A 25,176-nucleotide genomic window follows, 5' to 3' on the forward strand; every position below is an offset into this window, starting at 1 on the left:
CAGTATGCTCAAGGAATACTCAGTTGCAGTATCTATTTCATATTGGATACTCATGCCATTTATTATGTTGGCATGCACTCATGTATCATCTGTGACTATTCGCCACAGCAAGTTATGTGCCAAATAATACATGAGAAATATCTGAGCTGACTTAAATGCACATGGTATTTTTCTTGTATATTTTCATGGCTACTGAAAGTAGTTAGATCTACAACCTAGAAAAAAGAGCATTCTTCCATGGTATGTGGATATTAGCAAAATAAGTACTGTTTTTCTAGTAATGCGTTTCTTAATTGAGCAGAGGGCTCACCTCTACAGAATGGCTGGAGGGAGTCCATCCCCTCAAGGCTTAAATCTCTAGGTTTGAACTCAAATCTTGGCCTTTCGGACAGCCTTTGCTGAGGATGCCTACCAGGGGCACAGCATAGCTGCTTCTTAGATGAAGACTCTTAGGTCCACATCAGGAGTGGTTGTCTCTCTTGCTGGCTGCTCACTGTAGAAGACTGAAACTCTGTTTTTTCAGAGGTGCCAAGCCATACTGAGGGACAAAAATGAGCAGGAGCTGCAAGCCTGCAATGTTGTGAAGAATCTCAATTTCTCTTAAAAGAAAAAATTTAATCTCTTTCTGGAAGAATAGATACTATCAGCCTCTGTGAACACAATTGTGTTTGAAAGTTTCATGCTTTCATTTCCCTTCAGTTTTCAGTTGACAGTATAGACTGTCCCAGATGTAGTAAGAATAAGCAGAAAATAAAGCAGCATGAGAATGGCATGCTGCTAAACACTTCTGATCCATTAGAGGGAAGTGTTCGTATACAATGCACTGTATACTTCCCTCCAATCTCTTCTAATAATTTCTTTGGATAAAGATGATGATGAAGTATGCTCTGCTGCTGACATAACAAATTACTTTATTGACAAAAGACAAGATACTGATCAGTGAATTTACTACTACCATTTTTTTTAACAAAGGCAAAATACAAAGTGTTTAGGGTTTTTTTTTTCCCCACCAGATGTTAGTAGGTATAACTTTGGCTGGTCAGTGGATAACCTAGAGGTTATGGCATCACCAAGACAGTTCCTATAATTGTGCTACTTCACAGCAAGAATGTGGTGTCCTTCCCAAGACAGGCAGCAGGACAAGACACAACCCACATGATATAAATCATCAAAAATACCCAAATTTGCCAAAGAAACGTTGCCAAAGAAAACAAAGAGGGAAGACAGTAATCTTTGTGTGAGAATCTCAAGCTTCATCTAAATTAAAACTTCAGGGTACTGAAAGGTTGCAGGTGATCTCCTGTATTGGATAAGGCGATTGTTAATTGGCCTGCCTCACATAGGTCTGCAGCCCTCCCTAACTGTGGCATCCTGTTCTGTGAATTATCTTCCATGGCCCTGTGGCTGCTTCTGATCTCTCATCTCTCTTGTTACCAGAGGATTTATGTCGTGCTCTGACCCCATCCTTTAGACTACCTTTTCCGTCCAAAGGGGATACACAGGCTGACACACAATTTTCTCATCCTCAGTTTTGACTTATTAGTTCCTTTAGTCTAATTTAGAGGCATTAGTACCACCCCTTTGGAACTGTGCATCTCTGACAGTGTAAAAGGTTTCTAGGATGAGCCAAGAAACTAGCCCATGGTTCTGATAATACCTTTCAGATAGCAGTCAGCCTTCAAATACCATTTAAACAGATCAGGAAAGAGCTGCACTGTATGAGTAATTCAACTTCTACAGGCTTTAGAGTTTGCTCTTAGCTACATATTGAGAAGTACTGCTGCCCTCTACTGTATTATTATGGGTTGTGCCTCTGATAATCAATGACAGCCACAAGTACTCAAGCAAAATTTCTCATCTTACCCAGAACTTAGCATGCTTAATATTTCCATGTATTGGTAAGATCATTCAAAGGGTCTGTTTCCAATTCATCAACATGTTCTGATTCTGGAGGGGCTAGGTCAAATTGAAAAATCTTTTTAATTGATGTTGACTCTTAGAAGAGGTGGATCCTTGGAAGAGGTTGGACGTGTTTCATTGCTTCAGCAAAATGTTGTCTCTTCTTCTGATAATAAATAGCCATCAGAAGAGTAAGAACTATGGAGTGAGAAACCAACCCTGGGGCCAAAATGACTGCATCGAGGTTCTGCCTGGGACACAATGTCTCTGATAACCTGAATTTTATCTTAGATTATGATGGACAGCTAAATCCTAGTTCAATTGAATTCATCTTCCCTTAGTCTCAGCTTATTCAGTTCTGAAAGGATACAGCTCACAATCATCTCAGAAAGCTAGGTTTCTTTCTCACTGATGCTAGGAGGAATAACGAGTGCTACTTTGCTATATTCACATCCACTACACAACAGGTTCCAAACAGGAATAGCTTATTTCTTCCCAGCTCTTCACAGCCTCCAATAACCTTCACTTTTATCATTTTCATCTCCATGTCTCTGAATAGGTTGCACTGCTTGTAGGTTACAGCACCTATCATGTGCATCTAAAATAATTTTAGAATTACTTTATGCTTCCCAATCTCACAAATCCAATTACTTCTCTCCTGCAGTGCTTCCTGCACTGGAATGCAACTGTGGTGTCACCAATATATAGTACTAAACTGAAAAATTCATCAGAGATGGGAATAGATAAGCAGATGGTAGCAGACAACTAGATTGAAGCCAGAGACACAGCCTTCCTACTCAAGGGAAAACTCAGACTGTTCTCACTAATTATCTATGCGGGTCTCCGAAGGAATTAGATACACATTGTAAAGGAAGCAGACTAAGAGCCTGGCTAATTAAAAAACTGTTCTTCCAGTAGATGCAGTGAGAAATCCACTGGGTGTCCACACGTGTCCCGAGTCCCTCATTTGGTGACTACCACCCTGGTTAATATTCTGAACACTGAAGCAGAGAAACCTCCAGAACTAAAACCACAAGCTGTTACCATTTTACGTCAAACCTGAAACTTCTCTTATGAGGCTGACACAATCTTCTATCTGTAGTAAATGGGAAAAGAACCTGTAATACACATTCACTAGCAAATTCCAGCCACTTTTACTTCTGTAATATTTTCAGGTTTATTTTCTGTTATTCACTGTAAGACACCCAGTATTTCCAGTTTCTTCTTCACAAAATACACCTGTAACTTAACTTCACGGTTCCCCATTTCTTCCATAAATGTTATGTAAAGGCTTTTTTTCCATGAAAAGGGGAGTACTAAAAAAATCATTAAACTTGGAGTCAAGCCACACAGCCCAGCTCCAGATCTAACGTCAAAGCTTAGGTTCTTTCCACTGAACAGTTTCCTACAGGGAAAGGACGCAACAATTTTGCTTCTCATCTCTGAATGACAGTGTGACAAGGAAGGTCCTCTGCATTTTTGCCCCTTACACATTTCAATGATGACACAGAGCGATCCATGTATAGTTTAAGGATTGCAGCTCAAAGGGGGCTTATCACAGCCATGGGAGAAGGAGATCAGTACTGACAACAAAAAGATACGTATGTCTCAAAAGATTTGTCCAGTTTCAATAAGAACAGAGGACTCCAACTAAGAGTCAACAAAAGAGATGGTTCAGATGTTTTCTGCCTTTTCATGTCTGAACATCTAATTTATCTCTCCAGCATATTTCTCCCTCTCACATTCTCAGCATCATTCAGATCATCTGGCCTCATTTGGGAGGAGAAATCTCATGTCATAAATTTTGGCAAACTTATGGTTGCCAAAGGAGATTACAATACTCAAATTACCTCTACAAATATTATAACAAATCTGACACAGCATTAGCAGTGCAATAGACTCTGTACCATTAAAATAAAAACATGGAAACCACAGATCCATAGAAACTAGTGCAATTAATTCCCTATCTCACACTTCTCCTGATGACTGCAAAGCTAAAACACTCAAAATATTTCTGCAAATTAGCAACTCTGCTCTAAAATCAGCAAGAAAGAAAAAAAAAACTTTCCTATGAGAATTTTTTGTATTCTCTGCAGTTGCACGAGGACATAACGGAACATGGACCAATTCTTAACCTCCAGTTGTCAAAATACCCACCTCTAGGACCTTCCCAGTAATGAACTGGTGACATGCTTCACATTTGACTCCAAAAAGAACTTGATAGTCCTTTTCACAGTAAGGAGCACCATCTCTGAAAAAGAAAATCCATGAATTACAAATCACCTTTTAAGAAACGGGTTACAGCATGACTTGGTCTTCCCTTGTCTTCAGTCTGGAACCCCTACACACAGCAATAGGCAAATGGGAAAGAATTCAAGGGAAATGTTTTGTAGTAGAAGAAAAAAAAAATCATATTCTTACTAGTGCCTCTTAGAATTATTCCTTAAATTCCCATCAAGAAAAGGCATCCAGGACAAACCACTGATATAAATCTCATTCTTTGTGACAGACTCTCTACACCTACAGGTGGTACAATTCTAGGGAATCAGTGGAATATGTCCATGGGGATGAAAGGAGATTCACTTCAACAAAAAAATGTTTGATAGTCTGCAAGAGTATAAGCAGTTACTTTTAAGTGTAAGGTTATGTATTTTTTTTAGTATGAACAAGGAACGTACAGTAAAAGTGGAAACACTAGTCAGCTTAGGAGCATTTCTCAGGCACTGAACTTCCTTTGAGAAATTAGAGATGCTACTTTTTACTAAATATTATGCACCCCTTAATGACAGGTTTGTGAGACACACATTGTTTCCCTATTTTTTCCTCTTTTTTATATGCTTGAAGGAGGGAACAGAGACTGTATCTTCAATCCCTCTATTTTATCATTATACTTCTTTTCCCCATTGTCTTCCTCTACACTTCATTCCACTCAAAACTCTCTTCATTAGTTTTATTACATGGAGATGAGAAACACAGTATCAGGTCAATCATCAAGTTTACTCTATTCTCTAGCAAAGGCAAGCAATGGACAGGTTCTTACCTTTTTCCCTCAAAGGGGGAAAGCAAAATGGCACAGAACTTTAGCTGGCTAACTCGGAAAACTCATGCAGGAATTCACCTAATTCTTTGTGGAAACATGGAGATATACCCCCTTCTGTATTAGTATTAAATACAGACTACTATCACTTAAAAACACCTTTTGGTTGTACTTTTCAGTTTACTTTCCTTTCCCCACTCAGCTCTCACTGGGAACCAAGATTTTGTTGTATACGGAAAGGTGGTCAAAACTGGAATTTGAAAGGTGAACTTTGCTGCAAGCTCTTCTCCATTGGCAACAAGAACTCATGCCAAGAGTGTAGAAGAGATGCAGAGGTTACGTACTTGCTGATGTATTCCCCGGTTAGGACCTTCCCGCAGGCCTTGCACTTAAAGCACCCCAGATGCCACTGCTTATCCAGAGCTAGCAGTGCTTGTCCATTTTTTATGTCTCTTCCACAGCCAGCACAATCTGCAAATAAACAAACAAATGCATTTGTTGTCAGTTACTGGGTTCATTAACCCCCGTTAACCACCCACCCATTGCAACATTTGATAACCAAAGGGGAGAATTACACAGCAAAGCAAAGGCACATCATCTTTTCCTCAAACACTTCCCGGATCCTGGACAAAGGCTGCATCTTTGTCACTACAGACACAGTCAGCAGAAGAGGCAAAGTACCTCTTCTGTTTTTCATGCTGTTTATGATTCAAAGACTGCCAGGCAAGCTCTGTACAACTTCCTTTTGTTGGGAACGAACTATAAAAATCATCACTGCAAGAAGTTCCTGTCTTCTGAAGCAATCAGTGTTATTTCGCGTTTTGCTTTTTGCAAGATCTTGACCGCTTACGGGAAGCTAAACGCGGAGGCCTGAGCGAGCACCGCCAGCCAGGACCGCGGCACTTCCCCGCTGGGTGGCAGCAAAGCCCAACGTGCCCAGCGAGCTGAGGGGCGGCGGCGCAGCCCAGCCAGGCGCCGGGGAGAGACCTTTCCTGAGGGAGGGCCCACGGCAAGGCTGACGGCAGGGTGGCAGCAGCGAAGGCTGCACGGCAGGGCACATCGTCTTCCACCTGCAGGTGTGGGCAACCGTAGTTCTCATGGTCTCTAGTCGGCATAAGGACTCTCGCTCAGGGATTTTGGTACTACCTTGGTAGTAGACACGTTTCACAGCGATTCTGAAAGACTCTTTGATGGCAGAATGCAAACCTGAAGCCAGGAACACTGAATGCCCTCTGTCCCAGAGGATGCCACAATGCCTATGTCACATCAGAAATCTCTGGCTCAGCCCCAAGCTCCCATTCCTCTCTATTCAAAATACTCCTAGTAAGGGGCAATTCAGCACATGGCAAGATCTGAAGAGCCTGACGTGGCAGGCAGCGCTGAACTACAAGGGTTGTGCTACAGCTTCTGTGCCCAGCCTCAGGGGACAGGGGGGCCGAGGAAAGGAAAGGCCTGGAAGACCAGTGAAGCAGAAAGGGAAGCTGCCTGTCAGCTGAGGCACACATGGAAGCCACAGAGGAGACAGCCTGGAACAAAGGATTTTCCATATTTTATTACCCCCAAACTCGGTATTCCTTTGGTGAATGTAACATCCTCTCCATACACCTGCAACATCAACAAATAGCAACAAACCAAGACCAACAGAAATAGAGCAATACGAGCAGTTAAAGCAATTAAGGCACCAGGAAAATCATCCCGGCTGCGCTGCTCAAGCTGATTGACAGGTACAGCCTGAAAACTTTCATGTCCTCATGGGTTTACAGCCCACACCTTGCAAAAGGGTCAGTTCGAGTTTATCATCTCAACTGATAATGAGAAGAGAGTCACTCCTTTTGACACTAAAGGGCCTGACTTTTGTTTACTGGATAACCAGCCAAGAGAGCCCCAAATATATGCCATACATTCCTGCCATCCAGGTCACCATTTGCAGCACGTACCTCCTCCTGTCAGCATTCCTCTCCTCAACTCCCTTTAAAAAAGGGACTAAGCACCATCGTATCTTGTGATAAAATGCAAGTCACAGATTGTTGACATAACTTGGACTTGAAAAGCAACCCTGAGATGACCTAATATCAGGACTTTGCTCTAGAGGGCAAATGTTACAAATTGAAACCATGAAATGACAAGGATCCCTCTGCTCTTCCGTGCCAGCTCAAGGCTCCATGCCACTCTAACAACAGCAAAGGCTGGAACAGGTCACCCAAGGGAGGCTCTGGAATTTCCAGCATGGGGCTGAGGAGGGGACAAGCAAACATCTGTCAGGATGGCTTTGGCACACCTTTGGTTTTGGGAGGATACTACATCATCTCTTGAGGTCCCTTCCAGCCTGTGTCTTCTTATGCTAAATCCAAAACCATGCCATTTGCCTTCCAACTGTGACAACAAATGGGATCTTTCCTTCAGTCTCAGTGGGCACTGAACTGCAGCATTAAACAACACCAATTTCTCAGCTTCCCAGCACTACCGCTTCTCCCCTAGTGTGCCAGCTTCTACATTCCTGACCTGGGGTCCAGCCAAACTGTGATACATTCACTGTAACATTAATCCCTCAAAAAATCTCCTGTATTTTTCATGCTTTTTTCAGCTTTATCCATGAAGCTTCCATGAAGGTGAAACTTCTCAGATACAGCAAGAAAAAAAAGATTTTTAAAGCACTTAGTTTTGCTTCTAACTATATTTCTGAAGCAGTCAGAACAGAAAAATTGCTTTACACAAAAGGTCTACCTAGTCCAGTATCTTTGTCTTGTTTTGGCACCAATCCGGTTACACGGAGGAAGCAGGGATCTATGAAGTACCTTTTTCCGTTTAATTGCTTCTTGTAAGCCAAAGGTGGTGTTGCCACACTTACTCTTGTGGTCATGTATGGTAAAGGTTGATAACATGTTTTTATTATTCTATAGCAACAATGATATTTACTTACTCTTTCTGGGTTTCTTGAAGTGTTTTGCAAGAGCAAATTAACATCATTATTTCCATTCTGCTAATATTACAGATATGTTGAATATCTAAAATCAAAGGAAACTAATAGCCCAGTACTGTCTTATTAGGCTGAGATGGCTTTTAACTAAGCCTGATTTTAACTCTGGCAAAACAGTTGGGTATATACATGAAAAGCTAGCAATTATCATTATTTCCTAAAATAGAAAGCAAATAAGGCTGGGCTAAGAAAAGACCATTTGTTCATCCAAATTCCACAAATAAAAGCCATTTATGATCTCAGGCCTGCAAGAAGCACATTAAACCCTTTGGCTCAATGTCATCAGCACACAGCATATACAGGCAGGATCTCAGGATCACACTAAGCACAATCTGTATTGGTCTAACCTATAACCAGCACATACTGCAAATAAAAGGGCCATTAGGTAAGACTAGCGGTCCACAACCACATGCCAGAGCAGACCTGTACTAAAAAAATCTGAAAACCCTTCCCAAAATTTTGTGGAATGCTTCCCACCATGGTTCTCTCCGGCTTCATACCTGGGTCTAATAAACCGCACCCCTTGACCTTGAGCTGTCTTGTGCTTTCTTTTTGTCATACAACCCACTCTTCCCTACTTCCATTCCTTGCACATCCACGTATTCAGCTGTGCCAGTATAACGAAGAGGAGGAGGAGGGGTAAAGTGCGGTTAAAAGTACTGGTTAAAATGCAGAGTGAGCATTACAGTTCCTGTATGCACTTATGATCAAAAGAAAAGCATACCACAAAAAACACTATGTAAGACTAGACATTCCATGGCATTGATTCCCCTTAAGAACTGGGAAGTAACACACGTTCATATGTGTTGTGTCCATGCTCAGAATGTTCAGCTGTATAACAGCTATTTCTCAATAAAAGCACTGCTGTTAAGGACCCAATCAGAAGAAGGTTATCCAAGAATGTCAGGAAAATAATGTATTCCCCCAAGATCCATCCTAAGCAGGGAAAAAAAGATTGTATCTGACAGTACTGAACATACAGTTACCCAAATCACGGTGTAGCCTCCCCGGGCTGTCTGTGACGCCAGCAGCTGCAGCCTCCACAAGCAATGTCCACCTGCTCAGACTTTGTGTGTAAAAATTGAATTCACTCTCTCATAACAGCGTTAGCTGACAGTACCATTTTTTAGCCAAGCAAAAGCTTCTTACGCAATTTAAGCCAGAGATGCTTAAACATACCTGTTGTGTCTTTCACATACCCTGGCTAGGCCTGCTCAATCTGAAGATATATCTTAACACATTTAAGCTACAGGTCTGGAATAAAATAGCCCAGAAGGATGTCATATTAGATGTGTCCAGATACAAAAGCAAATGCCAATGCCTGGACTGTAATGGGGAGTCAGCCAGCCCAAAAGCATGGAAAAGTGGGGGGACAGGACAAGGGAAAGTAGCACGGCAGTATAATATTATATATGATTAAGATCTCCACCCCCAAGCATCTTAAGCAGCCTCACTAAAAGATGTAGGCCAGGGTGAGCCGCCATCCATGACACCTTGCTTGTAAAGATGCGATGAGAAAACATGTTTCCCTTTTTAGCATCTGCATCACCCCAGACATCCAGGAGTGAAGCATCCTGCACAGCAACCCATTCGTCACTGCCTAAATTAAGCGGTGGATTTTCCTCCTCTGCCTCCCTCCCCTGCTCTCAGCCAATAGCAGGGCACAGCGGTGGGCTCGGAGCCAACATGGGTGTATTAACCCTAAACACACTGCGTATGACTCCCATTTGGATTGCTTTGAAAATTGTATCTTTATCTCACATTCTCTGCTCACCCCATGTAAGTTATGAAAGGGAAATCATCTCTACTTGCTTTAGTCCTAATGACCATGGTTATGCAAAGTGATGTGCAGGGACAGTCTTCCAGGAGTGTATTAACTCTGCTTGGTGCAGGGTTAGCTCTTGTGAACAGAGCTAATTGCAGCCTGAATTAATGATGCATACTTAAGTCACCAAAAAGTTCCTTTCAATCGTGAAGGCCATTAGTGGCACATGTCTAGATAAAGGCTGAAGCTGCCACAAGCCCTACAAGTCGCAGGAGTAATACTCTTCTTACACTCTTTTTGATACCATTCCCCTTCCTATAAAACACAGGAAAACTAGTTTTACAAAGGTAGCACCAGCAGGCTTCTGCCCTGAAACAGGTAAAGCAGGGCAGAATGAGGGGGATTTTTATAATTATTATTAATTTTTAAAAGAAACAAACAATTTTTCTTTGGGCTTACACCGAAATACATTGTCAAACATAGCTGTACCTAAAGGGCAAGCTACGAGGAACAGTGATGAAAGAGGTAAATATTACCAATGAAGTAAAGGTCAAGAAATCTCTAATTGTAAGTAACTCTCACCCACCTTGAAAAACAACTTATATCCCAATAACTCTTCTGTGGCAATGTGAAGGTTGTGCAATTATCATTTCTCATAGACTTAGGAAGACCAGAGTTTTTTCTCAGTCACCCTTTAACCATAGATCGGGCAATGCCTTTCAAAGCCTTGTTTCAAAATTAAAAGTTTTGGTGGTATCATGTAGGCTTTTCCAGATCTTCAGGATATTTCAGTCACAATTAAAAATCCAAACTCACTTTGCCTGTTTACAGTATGACAAATGCTTTCAAATTTAAAAGCATAACCATTTGATCATGAGGGCAGTGATGAGTTCTGGACATCAGAGAAGGACACACAATATTGGGAATTTTACATCCAGGATTTAGATCTGAGTATGCAACTCAATTTGGCAAAGAAATCTGTTGCCATACCCTTCCTCTTTGGCAATGCAATGCTATGAAATGTTTGTCAGAACAAAAAGCACTATTGCCCTTCTGCTAACAGCAAAACAAGCGCATGCGGGCAGCCTTGTACTCCTGAAATCTAACAATAATAGGCTGGGCACATACAATGGAGGGAAATAAATTTCCCATGGGAAGTGGAGTATAGCTTTGACAGTTTATTATAAATGGCAATTTTGGAAAAATTGGTATTTTCAAAATAAATATTTAAAGAAAATAAAATTATTTTCGTTGATTAAGTACGGAAAGAAATCACAATGGCATGAACTGGCATTATTTGCTTGCAACACAAGTCTGTGTTAACCATCTATGAATGCCTAACATTAACTTGCCTTTTTAAGAATCTGGATGTATCATTACCATAAATAGCTCTTTCATCATCTGATGTAATTTAAAGGGATTTGGAAAGACGAATGCTCTTCCCCAAATCCAGTTTGTTAGTATGATATTATTTTATCAAAGGAGTTTTTATTTTTGCCCTGTCTTCTACACAGGAAGAGGAAACAGCATTTCCCTCCTTTCCACATCTTTCTACACCTCCTTCCCAAAGGAGGCCAAACCAATTGACGTTTTAACCTGTTACTCCTGCAAACTGTCCCTACAAGCAACATCCCACCAAGTCAGCCTTTTTCTGTAACATCAACCTCAGTCTCTTCTTCAGCCCAATCTTTCATACAGGCATCTGAACTGAAAACCAAAGCTTGAATGAAATAGGAGGAGGAAGAAAGAGCAGACATGCTACAAACTATCTAAGACAAGAGTTTTTAGTTGTCCTGTAAAAGAAAGATAAAGATTTTTAGTTGTTTTTTTTTCCCAGCTTAGCACTTCCAGAGTTCCAGCTGTAAAACTACTCTGAAGGATAAGCCACAGACAGGTATTTCTAAGCTGAGGCTAGTCTTTACCCTGTTATTTCTTTTACCATACTTCAAATGTACTACTTCACCATAATTCAGATTCACAATTCCAACCCGCAGTACCCCAAGCAAACTGCTCAGACAGCAAATGAGCTTCACTGTTTAATACCCAGCTCATGGACAGCACATTGTGTCTCTTCATCTGCAGGCTATTTTGTGTATTTTCAGTTGTTATTCTTGGAAAACAAGCAATTCAAGCATGGTACAACCTTCAACAATAGGCATGAAACATATGGTAACTTTTTGGAAGGTTTTTATGCCCTGATAACCCATGGCAAACTAAGGTCTAGCTAACAACCAATTCACTTCTCACATTGTTTTTAAGTGACTTCTGATTCCTGACTTACTACCTGGCAGGCTTTCTGAATATGACAATGTTTTATCTCTGGAGACCTCCTCCGATAGTTGTATCTTCCAAGCTAGTGATGCCTCCTCTTACAACACCCATTTACTAAGCAATTCCTTACACTTCCCCCAGAACTTTCTTTGGAATTACCTTTTGATTTGTACTTCTCTGGTAAAAGGTAAGGAGATGGACATGTTTTGATTCCAAGTTCAAGGTGGGGTTACGCTTAGACAAGTAAGAACTAATACTTATTTACTACACTTGTATAGTTTATTCACAATTGTTTCTGCCCAATTTACAGAAGTATACAAAAGAAATGGGCAAACTGGATTGAAAACACCTTCCTGAAAAACAGTCGTTTTTGTGAAGGAACATTTTTCTAATAGAAAACTCATAATGGGAAACTTCCTGCCCTACCGCAACTATATTCTCAATACAGTTGCTGCTCTGTCTGTGTCACCCAAAAGTTAGTCTACAACAATGTTTCATACACTTCCAGAGAAGGATCTAAGGCAATTTACAAAGCAGCAATGAAAATACCCATCCTTGCAAAATAACAAATAGCTGAGTAAATGGAGGCTACTGAAGTAATTTAGCCATTGTTATGAAACATAAGCAAGGACTAAAATTAATCCAAGAAAGCAATTCAAATTATGAAAATGCCTCAAATATTGCCAACGTTTTTCAAAAGAATAAATCTCGTTGGAGTAATCACAAAAATGGGCCAGTGTCATTGCAAGGATTTATCAAGAGAAGAGCTGCATATTCTTAGGTGTAATCTAACGGCTTTTGCCAGAAAGGAACTGTGCTTGGGTTTGCATCATTTCTCTGCATTTTGTATCATTCCATACATGTTGATTTGCTTATTTTATTCTTAAAAAGGGGGCCAAATAAAATTTTAGACCCACTGTATGCTCAAGATATTATGCCATAAATGTAGTTGCCTTGCAATGGTATTACATGCAAATTTATATTAAAGTAATAAGAATTAGATACTGATATTTAAAAATAAAGGATTTCAATTAAAATCAGAATTTTAAATTTTCATTTTAATCAAAGTTAAAAATCCAAATGGGATCTGAAAACAGAGAAGAAACTTGCTCTCCTTTTCCTATCTATAAACAAATTGAGGTATGATAAGATCTGCCATTTTTAATATCTTTAAGGACATGGTGAACCAAAGTAAATACTTTTTATAAGCTACAGATCCTTGACCAATCAGCAGTTCCAGAATTAAAATAAATTTTAATGCATTTACTTCCTTCATATGTCTAGTGGATTTCGGGTAGTTTCTGAAATTAAAAAAAATCCACAATGCCACTTTATGCATTCTAATTAAATTTTAATTTCCATTCAAATAGAGCTTGACATAAATCATGAGCAAAAATAGTCATTAGGAAAAAAATAAAACAGATGCTAAAGAACATGATGAATTTATACAGAGCTACATTAATTTAAGTAAATGTGTACAGATATGGAGTATCCTCATGCTTACCAATTAGCCTTTTACAATTAAAAACCTAAACGTAAACCAAGGTTACAACCAATTATTCTAATCAAGGTTTCCTGGGTTCCGAGGTAAACCATGATTTACATCAGTGATTTAAATCACAGTGTTTGAAATCAATCCACAGGGATGTCTGTGGTATGTCTTGATTCTAGGGTAAATTAAAAAAATAAGAGAGACAGGACTACATGAGCCCCTTCTGTCCAGTCCCCAAAATCCTTAACTGAATCTCCAGTACCCAAACATAAGTATGCAGGCTTGAAATATGTGAATGTTTCTGTATCTTTAGCAGATAAACCGGCATTATGAAACGAGAAAATTTGTGTATTATGGCACACAAAAAATATTGAAAAAGTATACACAGGATTTTTAAAATTGTATTTTAAAACTGTATTTTAAAAACACATGTTCAAAACCAAAATTGTTGACCCATCTAAGCTCCCCAGTGCATTCACTGTTTATGGATATTGTGAGTGTGGATCCCATAGGCAAAACTGGGCTCAGTGTCTTACACAAAGGCCTATCCATCCGTGCCAAGTATTTGTACAATACCAATCTATACTATGTAGCTTTGACACACAGTGTGAAATTGTAGGGTATTTCCTAAGAATGAGCTCAAAGTCATGTGTTGGATGTTGCTTAATATCCTTTGAAGCCAAAAAATCACTGCAGATAGCTTGCTTACAAATAGCCAGCCAGCTCTTCCTCTTTGCTTTTTAAGGCTTCCCGATGAATTTGAGGGAGTTTTCAGACAGCTCAGAAAAGAAGGGTTAAGAACAAAATAATGAAAACTGAGACAAATGTACCTAAAGAGTTACAAATCCTAGCTACAGATTTTTCACAAGAATTATGATTAAAAGGAATTTTGCATCCATTTTGTTCACTCAGCTAACTTCTAATGGAGAAGTTTGTGATGCATATAAATCAGCTCAGACAATATTTCTGAATACTGGCAACAATCACCTATCTAACGAAAGGACAGTTATGTCCCGAATATAAAACTGCATTAAGAATTAGAGAGTCTTTAAAGGAATACTGCTGCTTCTCCATTCTGATGCTTCGTTGTTTCACAACCAGCCTCACTCCCCTCACCACTTTCTGGGCAGTGAGACAAATGATGATTCCTGTTTTTTCCTGCTCACCTTTTTCTTCAACAGGTAAGGTATGTTGCCTCTGCTCTACTTCAGCATTACCAGAAAACTTGTTGAAGTTTCGGATATTTACTGGGAGCTTTACTGCATCTTATTTGAAGACATAAGGCTATTGAATAATTAACAAAGATATCTTTCTCCCACAAGTTCATTAAGCATTAAGCTTATTTATATCACAATAGAGCTCAGATCCCCAGTGGTGAGCCAGGATCCAACTCTGATAGACTCTGTACTGATGGACATGAAAGCATTTGTCCCAGAGAACTTACATTCTTTGAACCAGAACATAATGTGCAAAACAGACAAGGTCAAACATACAAAACAGTATCGTGAAATCTCCACGTTGGATGCTGGCTGGTCAGGGAACAGCTGCACCAAAGATTATTTATGCACATGTAACACGGGCCATTTTGAAAACGCTGGTCCATGTCTTGGCTGCACTGTAACGCTCTTAACTCACAGGAAAGACTGTTAGAAAGAAAGGGGAGTTGACCTTTTTTTCCCTGTCCTTCTTTCCAAACAGTATAATCATGGGATATCTTGGCATCTATTTCACTGAAGAAAAGGAAAATCTGAAAGTCTCCCTCATCATTTTAAAAGAAGATGAATTTTTCAAATATAAACTCTTGCTAGGTGATTGTAATGCTTCAGTTTCTTTTGGATAAGGAGTTTTTTGCTATCCGTCTAGAAAGTCCACTTTTCATTTGAAATACAATTTCTTAATTAGTTCATGCACATCACTAAAACGATCCAACCTTTCAGCAAAAAGATAATAAGAAATAACTAAAACTACCTTACCAGCACCCAGACAAGGAACCAACAGAGAAACAGCTCAATCTCAGGTAGAGAAATAACATTCTTATTACTGAAATGCTTTATCATGGAAATAGGGAAGTGGAATGCTTAAAGGAAAAATCTCTGTTTGAGAAAGAGGGAAATGTATTAAACTGTCTTCAAAGACACATAGTCTCTTCAGAACTTCAAAGACGATACCTAGCCAGAAGACAGCCAGCTCGAGCTCTGCTAGTGCAGACTGCTGGCACCACCTCACGTGCCTACCCCGAGTGCGGGGGATCTCTCTATGGCTGCTCTGCTCTCGGATGTATGTTCCACAACCCCCCTTGTGCAGTTCAAGAAGAAATGCAAGCCAGTGTGGTACTTTTTAAAAATGAAGACCTGACTGAACTAGGGATTTTGATGTTCAAATGTCTGCATCAGTTCACCTACCAACTTCCTTGGTGAGAATTCACTGATAAAATGCCCTAATGAAGAAGTATCAAAGCGAGTATGCCCGTTAATGGGGCAAATCTACTTGCCTCTGCTTCACGCACTAATGCGGACAGAAATTCTTTCAAAGGTACCTAACCCTAACATGGATGAAGAACAAGAATTTAGGCAGACTTTAGGTTCTTTAATTTCTCCTTACACAAGTTAAAACCACATGCCTTTCCTAATTTTTATGACTTCAGCATCAATAAGTAAGACCCAGGCAGTAGCATAGTACTTAGGACTGCATCATCTAAGCACTATACCATCTTCAATTTGCTTATAACCACAAGAAAGCTAGGACAGCATTATTTTTTTATTTTGCTGATAGAGAACCGACCCTTGAAATTTAAGTACCTACCCTGATACATAAAACGTGTATGAAGAAAACAGAAAGCTACACTCAGGATTCCCAGAATTCCCAAGGGAATTAACCACTAGATAATCACTCCTGTGACAACATGGAAACAATAAACCATGAATCCCCAAACAACATAAAGTAGCAGCAACAATAGCAATGATGACAACAAAAAATTCAGAAGTTTGACTTTGGCTTTGACTCTTTTTCACTCTAAATTACAGCATGAAATTAGGAAAAAAAACCCATATAATCTGCAGGTTTTTAAACGTGGCCTTCCAAAACAGTCCACTGAATATGTGATAAAAAATGCTGAGTGACGGTGAAGTGAGGCTATCATATATAGAACAGAGATACAATACAGGAGATCTTAATTAAAAGAAGGTAAAATTGGAGGTGGGTGTGTGTAAGCTAGTGCACTGTGTACATATAGCAGTGTCTAAGAAACAGGGTTAACTAAATTATAAATTATGAATTACAATTACTCTATACCATCTGTGTACTGAAAAAGTCCGTCTTAGAAATTTAGAATTACAAAGGAGTCACTGAAATGGTTCTTCAAGAAAATAGCTATAACTATTCCAGGTACTATATGTGCAGTGAAAGAGATATATTATTAATATAGATAAGGTAAATAAGTACCATGGATCCAACTAATATTAAACAAAAAAAAAGAACATTAATTATTCAGTACTTTTTCTTCTGATTTTCATCAGAAAGTGCACTGGTGTGCACTATAAAGGAGTGTAATAGCATTCAGGTTCTTGTTATTGAAGATGTTAACCCCTGTATTTAGAGGCATTTGATTTTCCTTGAAACCATCCAAAAAGAGCTGTCAATAAGCCTTTAATTTCTGTGAAGTAAAAGACATCAGACAACCGCATGTCAACATTAATGCGGACATTCTTGTGGATAGAAGGCTTCCTTTTACACTACATCAGCCAATCAAAGCTGATATACTTTCAGTCTATTGACTGAATTTCCTCACTTCCAATTTTCTTTGTTTTAAGGAAAGCCTCCTCTAGTAATCAACTTGGAAGTAATCAGGGGAAACTAACAGCAATATAGGATATAAAATAGATGTATAGTATGAATGCGATTCTGTTCTAAAAAAACTTGCATTGAAAACAAAATCCTTTCAAAAACAGGCAAAGCATCAGAAAAAAATGATCTGTCTGATTCAGCAGGAGAGATGTAGAAGCAATCTGGAACAGCTTGTACTAATTAAAATTTACCCTTCAGTACCAGCAAGAAAGACTTCTCCGTCTCTAAGTCAACTTTTGCACAAAGCTAAAGCAGCAGCTGGCATATCTTTGAAGACAGAGGACGCTTCATTAGTATTCTTTTAATTGAGTTTTTCTGAACTTATAAACACACACTGGTCTTGCTTTTATTTGTCTGTTCTGGAGAGTTTTGCTCTAAAATGACAAGAAACTCCATACTATATCTTCCTACAAGTCTTTCTCCATAAAAGAACAAGATGCATAGTGGCAGGTACTTCCAGATTTCAAAGTAGTCCACTCTAAATTGTTAAGAGCAGGACCTCTCTTGCTGTGTGTACTGGTAAGGCAGTTTGCCCAGCAGGACCCAATTCTGATTTAAAATTTAAAAAAAAAAAAAAAAAAAAAAAAAAAAAAAAAAAAAATCTCATCACAAGCAGCAGGGAAGATTGTTTTATAATCCTTGCTACCTATGGCTTAAGTGTGGAACCCAAGAGGCAATTCAAGCAGAGACTATGGCCATCAGGAAGTGACTCTCCAGCTCTTTTGCTTGCTCACCATCAGACAACTTTAGACTATCATCTGCTAGGGGGCATTTTGGCACCTGGAGTCATGTATTGAGAAGTGGCCACAGTGCTGGACACGTCCGCCACTTTTTGAGAACCAGATGTAGTGTAATCCAGATACTTTTATCATTGCACACCAGATGTTTGGGAACCAGTGCTGTGACATGCTTGGAAAAAGAACGTCAGTATTGACTGAGGTCCCTATGCCTTGCAGTTCCTTACTGATTATGCCTCCTAAATATCAGTAATGAAAATAAAATTTCCACATCATTCCTTTGTCTCAGAAGGACTCTCTGGGTGCCTGAAGTACCTCATACATTTCCATGTTGGTTTGTAAGTCTTGTAAGGCTTTTGTCAGGTTCCTAAATTCTTCCTTAACTGACTAGGTCTGTGCATTTTCAGCTCCAAATCTACAGTTATAGTGGAAAATATCACTTAATAGACAGAAAAGCACGATAACAAAAAGTTTCTCATTTTCCATTTTGCTAAGTGTCTGATTACATGTTCTCAGGCAAATCAGATAACCTGAGATTCACTTGACTCATCCACTGAGCACAAACATTATTCAACTTTGCCTTTACGTTGCACTTCATAATCCTAGATCTCAAAGCCAAGTAACCAGTATGAGACACACAGTGTCTCCCTGGAGGAAACCAACATTGGTGGAAAACTATCTATTGTCACAATGAAATCTGTAGCCATTTTGAATTATAAAACTATACTGGGTAAGTCATTATAGAGTGTTGAGTACAATCCAGCAGTCAAAGAACGAATCATAAATCCACAAAGATTAAAAGAATTAACTACCAGAGGCAGAGATTAATATCAGTAATTTACAAATTATCTTTTAAAAACATTAAAACCCAACAGCAAACCAAGTTAATTTCCCTCACAAACTTTCTTCATTGTCTCTTTTCCCTTAACTTCTCTCTTTTTGTAACAGTTTCTTGAGGTTCTGATCACAGTATCATTGTGGTATCAGTTTACTGGAGGCATAATCCTGGTGATGCTCCTTTTAAAGAATAATTAATTAAAAGTGTTTAATAGTAGAAGAAAATTAATTTCCTCTGACTTTGTCCTCTTTTGAATACTTAAATCTGTGCAATTATACATGGAAAAAAAGTAGAATCTATCAACTCTGAAACCTCAGATTTCATCAAGTACTTTTCCAGTGCCTATAAAAGCAGAATAAGCCCTTTTAAAAACCCAGTCATTGGGGAAAAGTCATTTGCTCATATTGAAATATGTAAGTGTCTCTTCCCGCCTGTAGTAACAGACACTTTTCATGAAGAAAAAAAAAAAAGGGAAAGAAAAAAAGAAGGTTCCCAGAGATAGTTCACATTTCTAAGGGTGAGGAAAAAGAAAAAAAAAAACACGTAAAGATTGCATTAAAGTTAGTTTCAACCAAACACTGGTCATCCCGGGAAAGCGAGAGGCTTCAGAAAGAAGATGGAATACTTACTGCTTGAGGCAGACAATTCTTTTGGACTGGAAGACATTGGCTGAGCACACATCTGACAGAGACAGTCCCTTCCATTAAAGGTAACACGATCGCCTGGTGGAAATGGACGCCTGGAGAGTTAAAGAGAAAAATGTATTTTAGCAAAGGTTATGCCAGAAATTTTCCTCTGTTCCCTATGCCTTGATTTTGCTGCCTTCCCTCAGTGCAATCAATATTTTACAGAAACTCAGGCCAAATAGTTTCTGCAATGTGGCCTTGAAAAAGCCAGGCACTGGAAGAAATCCAATCCGTGGATGCAAGCAGAGCAGAGGTTAGACTTGCCTTGTATTTTGGCTTTAAAAAAATTATCAAACACATTTTATCTAAAGAGTAGACGACAGTGAAATCCACTTAGACACAACAGCTTTATTTATGATGGTCTCAGCATGATGTTGTGTGTAGGAAACCGTACAGAAGAAAACTCAAAGGAAGAACAGGAATTGGTCTTGATGCTAGTGAGGGAATGTGGATCTAGTCACTCATAAATACACTAAATTCATCTGTATTCAGCAATGAAATATAAGACTCTATTACAGTGGATGTAGCCGTTTGCAAAAAAAAAAAAAAAAAAGTTATCCACATGCATTCTCCTAGAGCTTTAAAATAGGTATCTGCATTGCAGAACCACCGCTGTAATTGCTACCTGTGCAGATGGTGTTAGGAAAAAGGTGAAGGCTGAACAGACTATGGAAGTTTGAGATTATTTGCTGAAGCCAACAAAATGTTAAGAATGTGTTTTAGGCAGAAGTTGACATTGCTGTTAATGCTTATTTGGTGGATAAAACAGAGGATGAACAAAATTTTGTATGAGCATTTCACTAAAATGAGAAGGTTCAATAACTCCAGATCTTTAGTAAGTAGCTTTAGCTGCCGACTACAGACCCCCCTACACCACACTTCACTCCAAAACCGTGCTTAACAAATGAACATCTGCTTGTTTCCACAAAACAAAATGTTTAGGGCAATGTTCTAGTTTCCTTTCCACTGCCATTCCTAAGTGGGCCATAAATAAATCAGCAGCAATACTGCATTTCATTAATCCATTCCAATGACTCATGTTTTGTTCATTCAACATAAAAAGATTGATTCAAGTCAATGTACAGAAAATTGATGTCAGGTTTCATACTATATCATCTACTTTCACACTGTTCTTGGGAGATCAATCTGAAACATACACATCATATGATTACCAACATAGAGTAAATTCACACACTAAAATCAAACATAAAAATGGTCAAAACACTTTCAATAGAAAAGGTCTTGGAAAATGTATGAGACTATAGGACAAAGTACTTAAACTACTCATCAGAGATAGCTATAAAAGATTAGGGTAGCACCTGGCAAGTCTGCCACACTAATACCCAGATGCATCATATGATGGGATCTCCAACAAGGTACACTAATACCCAGATGCATCATATGATGGGATCTCCAACAAGGTACACTAATACCCAGATGCATCATATGATGGGATCTCCAACAAGGTACACTAATACCCAGATGCATCATATGATGGGATCTCCAACAAGGTACACTAATACCCAGATGCATCATATGATGGGATCTCCAACAAGGTACACTAATACCCAGATGCATCATATGATGGGATCTCCAACAAGGTACTATCTCAGAATGTAGATTCTTGCCTTTCTTGTTCATGTCATCCTCCTGCATTAAGTTTCAGACAATTCACCCACTGTCAGATTCTGACTTTTGGAGAACTCCACTGTCCTGTTTTCCTCCAAGACTACAAAGGAACAGGCCCTGTCTTTTGGATCCTCCCTCTCTATGAAATCCACCTACATCTCTATTCTGATGCTCCTTGTATGTCCCTCAGGCATTACACTGAAACTTATTTAAGAAAAGTCCTGATTTACTTGCAGGGTTCTGAACTGCAGAAATGAACAACTGGATGGCCATCTTAATTCCAGATTAGTAAATAGTAAGTATACACATAACACAGTTGGCTTTCTGTGGAATCATGATGGCACCATAGTATCACTTCACTTTCACTTTTATGTCTAGAAGATTTTTACTACTATAAAAATGTGCCACTATTATAAAAACCTAGAGAAGCTTTATTACCTCCAGTGTATCCAAAATATTATACCAATCACCATAGCAATAAGGTACATACTAAGACAGCCTAAATTCTAGCATAGTCTCAGTGCCTAGAGCCAGCTAATAGAGAACACTATGCATAAGGACTTTGGGTTGAGTTTAGGCTGTAAAGCTCAGCTGAGATCTTCAAGTATAGAACTGCTCAACTGAGCACGCTATGAGAGCATGTGGAAGATCTGCCCTCTAGTCTTCTAAATGAGTATCTTAGTGAGAATTTAAACTAAAGAAGAAGTTAAAAATGCCATCTTTTGTCCCATCCACACAGCCTTAGTTAACTTCTTTTGATTCTCTGTAGAACTGAAGACTGGTTCTCTTACTGGGGACAAGAAATAGTATTTGGGAAAAAGAGGGGAATCACAGTTATCCCAAAGCCATGTGTTCTTACATGATGTGAAAATGAGTCTCCAGAATGTTTTCAGTTGTTTAACTGTTCTTACAGCCCAAATGACTTCTGTATTGTAGCAGCCAGAATCTTCCTTTACCTCATTTCTCCCATCAAGCTGGGCTGATCACCTGAACTCAACCCAATCCACCTCCGTTATCTCAACATGTAAGCCTGATATTTAATTCTTTCATATGTGAGAGTAACTCTTTGAGAACAGAGAACTATATGTAACCGAGAAGCTGTGTCCCCCAAATAAGTGAGTGATATTTTCAAGACTCTCAAAGTCAGACCTGCAGCAGATCTTTTCCAACCAAATGCTTCCCACAGAGAAATATGTCTTGAGGTGATACCCTCCTCTGTTTTCCTTGTGCTGGGTTCATGCTATGTTAGTTGAAAGGGATGACTTACTTGCAAACAGTACAGGCAAAGCAGCTTGGATGGTAAGTTTTTCCCAGAGCTGTCACTACTTCACCTTCCACGAACTCCCCACAACCGTTGCAGCGGGTACCGTACATGCGCTGGTAATCCAAGGTGCAAAGATATTCCCCGTTCTTAATGAAAAAGCCTCCTTGTGCCAAGTCACAGCCACACACTGCAAGAAAAAAACCACACAGATAGTTTGGAAAAATATACCTACTAAGGATGTCAGCGACAGTCTATGCTGCCGACAAATGAGATGACCCTGGTGGTCTTGCTCCCTTCTATCATATTTTTGCTTTCTGCTGCTGTCACTACATGCCTTGACATCCCAGGAGATGTTGGTATTCTCTGGCTACAAAAGAGCTTTTAAGACTTTCCTTGGAGGAATCTACATAATCATAACTTTCATGTGCTTGGTCCTCACCAAGAGTTCAGTTACCTCCAATCAACCAATTAATCATGTTATCAGAGATATTTGTACCAATGCAATCTTGCTTTCACTTCTGGGACTGGAGGTGAGCAGAAGAAAAGATATGATTCCGTAAATAGTACAGATTTTACTATTTTATACACTAGCATACATTTTTCCTGCAAGCATGTGCTTTATTTTAAAAAGCATTTAAGGTGCTGCATCTTTTTGAAACAATGAATATTTTTGAAACGTCATATAGTTTAGATTAACTCCTCCAGTCCCCAGATAACACTGAGCTGCTCCACCACCGCTGCATTAATACTTTTCGTTTTGCTTTAAAAAGCATGATCTTTGAAACGTTCAGGTTGATTTTACAGTATCAATTTAGACATAAATACTGGGAGAAAGATGCAGTGAAGAGACAATCAAGCATTAAAAATCTAGCCACATCTCCACTATATATACTTCATGATATATGCAGCTAAACTATACAACAGTATACTGGATACTGGATAGAGCAAATCGGAAGAAAGAGTATTCCCCACCTGTATTCTGAACAGGAATTATTGTCCCAAGAAGTACTATTACCTTTGAGTGCCTAATCTGCATTGGTCTTCTGTTAGTCTTTCACATATTATATTCCCTGTACTTCATGGATTAAGATAAACAACTCTAATATTTGCATATAGACTTGTGGCCATGTACAGCTTCGTTGGGAAAAATAATCGTATCAGTAAAAAGGTGAAGGACCGGTGAAGCATTTCTGTGACTTGGCACTTTTTCCACTGTTAAATGCTTATTCACCCAAACTAAAACACATCACAACCAGGTGCCCGTTTTGCTTTAAGAAAATATTCATAGTGCTACATTGGCATCTTCTGGTCAACACAGGAGAGAGAAAGCAATCCATCCCACAACAGACATGGGAGATGGGAGATTGAATTTCACACTTCTGCTTTGGCTTGGATTGACAAAGGACTTGAATGTTTCTAACATCCCACAGTAGCACGAAAAATACTACTTGCTTCATGCTAGCTTTTAAAAAAGCCCTTTATTCACCTCAGTGAGAAAGCATAAATAGGAGCTGCTAGATGAATTCTTAAACAAATTTATGTATGACTGCTCCCAGGCATTTTGGTTTCAGCCACTCCTACTGCTCATCTGTATATTGCTGTATTGGTGTAATTCAGTAAGAGACAGTACTCTTCACAGTGGTCTAGGATGCTAGCTTAACTCTTACTCTGCAAGCAACTCCATCTCATCGCTCTTCATAACATTCATGTATGTTCAGATCAAATATCAAAAGTATCGAATATCAGAAATCCTGATTATTAAGGGAAAATAAATAAGCAGCAGAATAATAAATTCTAGGTTCCTGCAGTTAAAGAGTCCCTGAAAGATTGAAATATGAAATACAGAAAGATTATCAGGGGAACTGGGTTCAATTCATCTCTCCCCCACAAACTCCAAGCACAATGTCATGGCACAATGTCATGCACAACATTCGTTCTCTCCCCTGTTAAAATGGGCTAATATCCTATTAGCTACCTGCCTTGAAAATTAAAATCGCAAGGTGTTTGGGTCAGGGATTGTAAATTCTCTGTTTGCCTCTTGCCAAGCCTCAGAGGTCTAATGAGTGTTCTGTAACAATAACTAATAGAATAATAATAAACAGAATGCACTAAAATGCAACTTAGAATTGAAGCAGTATAAGTGCTAGCAGTCTTCCAGTTTCACATTTCTGCATAGAACAGTGTTAGTATTTCACGTGCAAACAAATTACATGTCATGGTAGCATTCAAAATAGCATGCAAAATGCTCTAAGCTGGTTCTCAGGTACACCTCAAAAAAAACCCTCTTGGTTTGTTTTCCATCATTCTTCCATTTTTTTTCTACTGATCTCCATTTTGTTTAAAATACTATTTTCAAATTAAGCATACGGCATCATGTAACCATTAGGCAGAAAATACTGTGACCTCTACATCACATCACCACTTCCCCTCAGACTCTTCCTGAGTTGAAGACCATTTTCCACTGGTAGTCCAGAGTTACCTTTGGCAGATCCTTATAATTAGATCATGGAGTAACTGAGAATTCTACTTTAATGCTTAAAAGTTGTCAGGGATTACTTCAGTATTCAGACTGTTAGATCCTGTGGTTACAGTGTATAAACTGGAGTATTGTCACGGAGTGGTCAATACCAGATGCCTCAGAAGCTGCTAAATTTCATAGAGCTGTAGAGTACTCATGTGTCTATGCAAAAGTTTCTTCCTAACCTCCTTTAGTTTGTAATTTAGCTTGTAGCTTTAAC

At 39.1% G+C, this 25,176-nt stretch overlaps 1 protein-coding gene across 1 annotated transcript in view; it reads right to left on the reverse strand.

Moving 5' to 3' along the window:
* Positions 1 to 22,563, reverse strand: part of ABLIM1 (actin binding LIM protein 1) — a 90,542-nt gene extending 67,979 nt beyond the window's left edge. Inside the window, exons 1-4 of the mRNA XM_082002337.1 lie at positions 22,442 to 22,563; positions 19,489 to 19,598; positions 5,281 to 5,407; positions 4,057 to 4,150 (exon numbers count right to left, since the gene is read on the reverse strand). Of these exons, the coding sequence (XP_081858463.1) occupies positions 4,057 to 4,150; positions 5,281 to 5,407; positions 19,489 to 19,598; positions 22,442 to 22,548 (438 nt within the window). The 5' untranslated portion in view covers positions 22,549 to 22,563. The remainder of the gene's footprint in view (positions 1 to 4,056; positions 4,151 to 5,280; positions 5,408 to 19,488; positions 19,599 to 22,441) is intronic.
* Between the last annotated feature and the right edge of the window lie 2,613 nt (positions 22,564 to 25,176).

The sequence above is a fragment of the Phaethon aethereus genome, assembly GCF_964289735.1.
Source record: "Phaethon aethereus genome assembly, chromosome: 7".
Lineage (NCBI taxonomy): Eukaryota > Metazoa > Chordata > Aves > Phaethontiformes > Phaethontidae > Phaethon > Phaethon aethereus.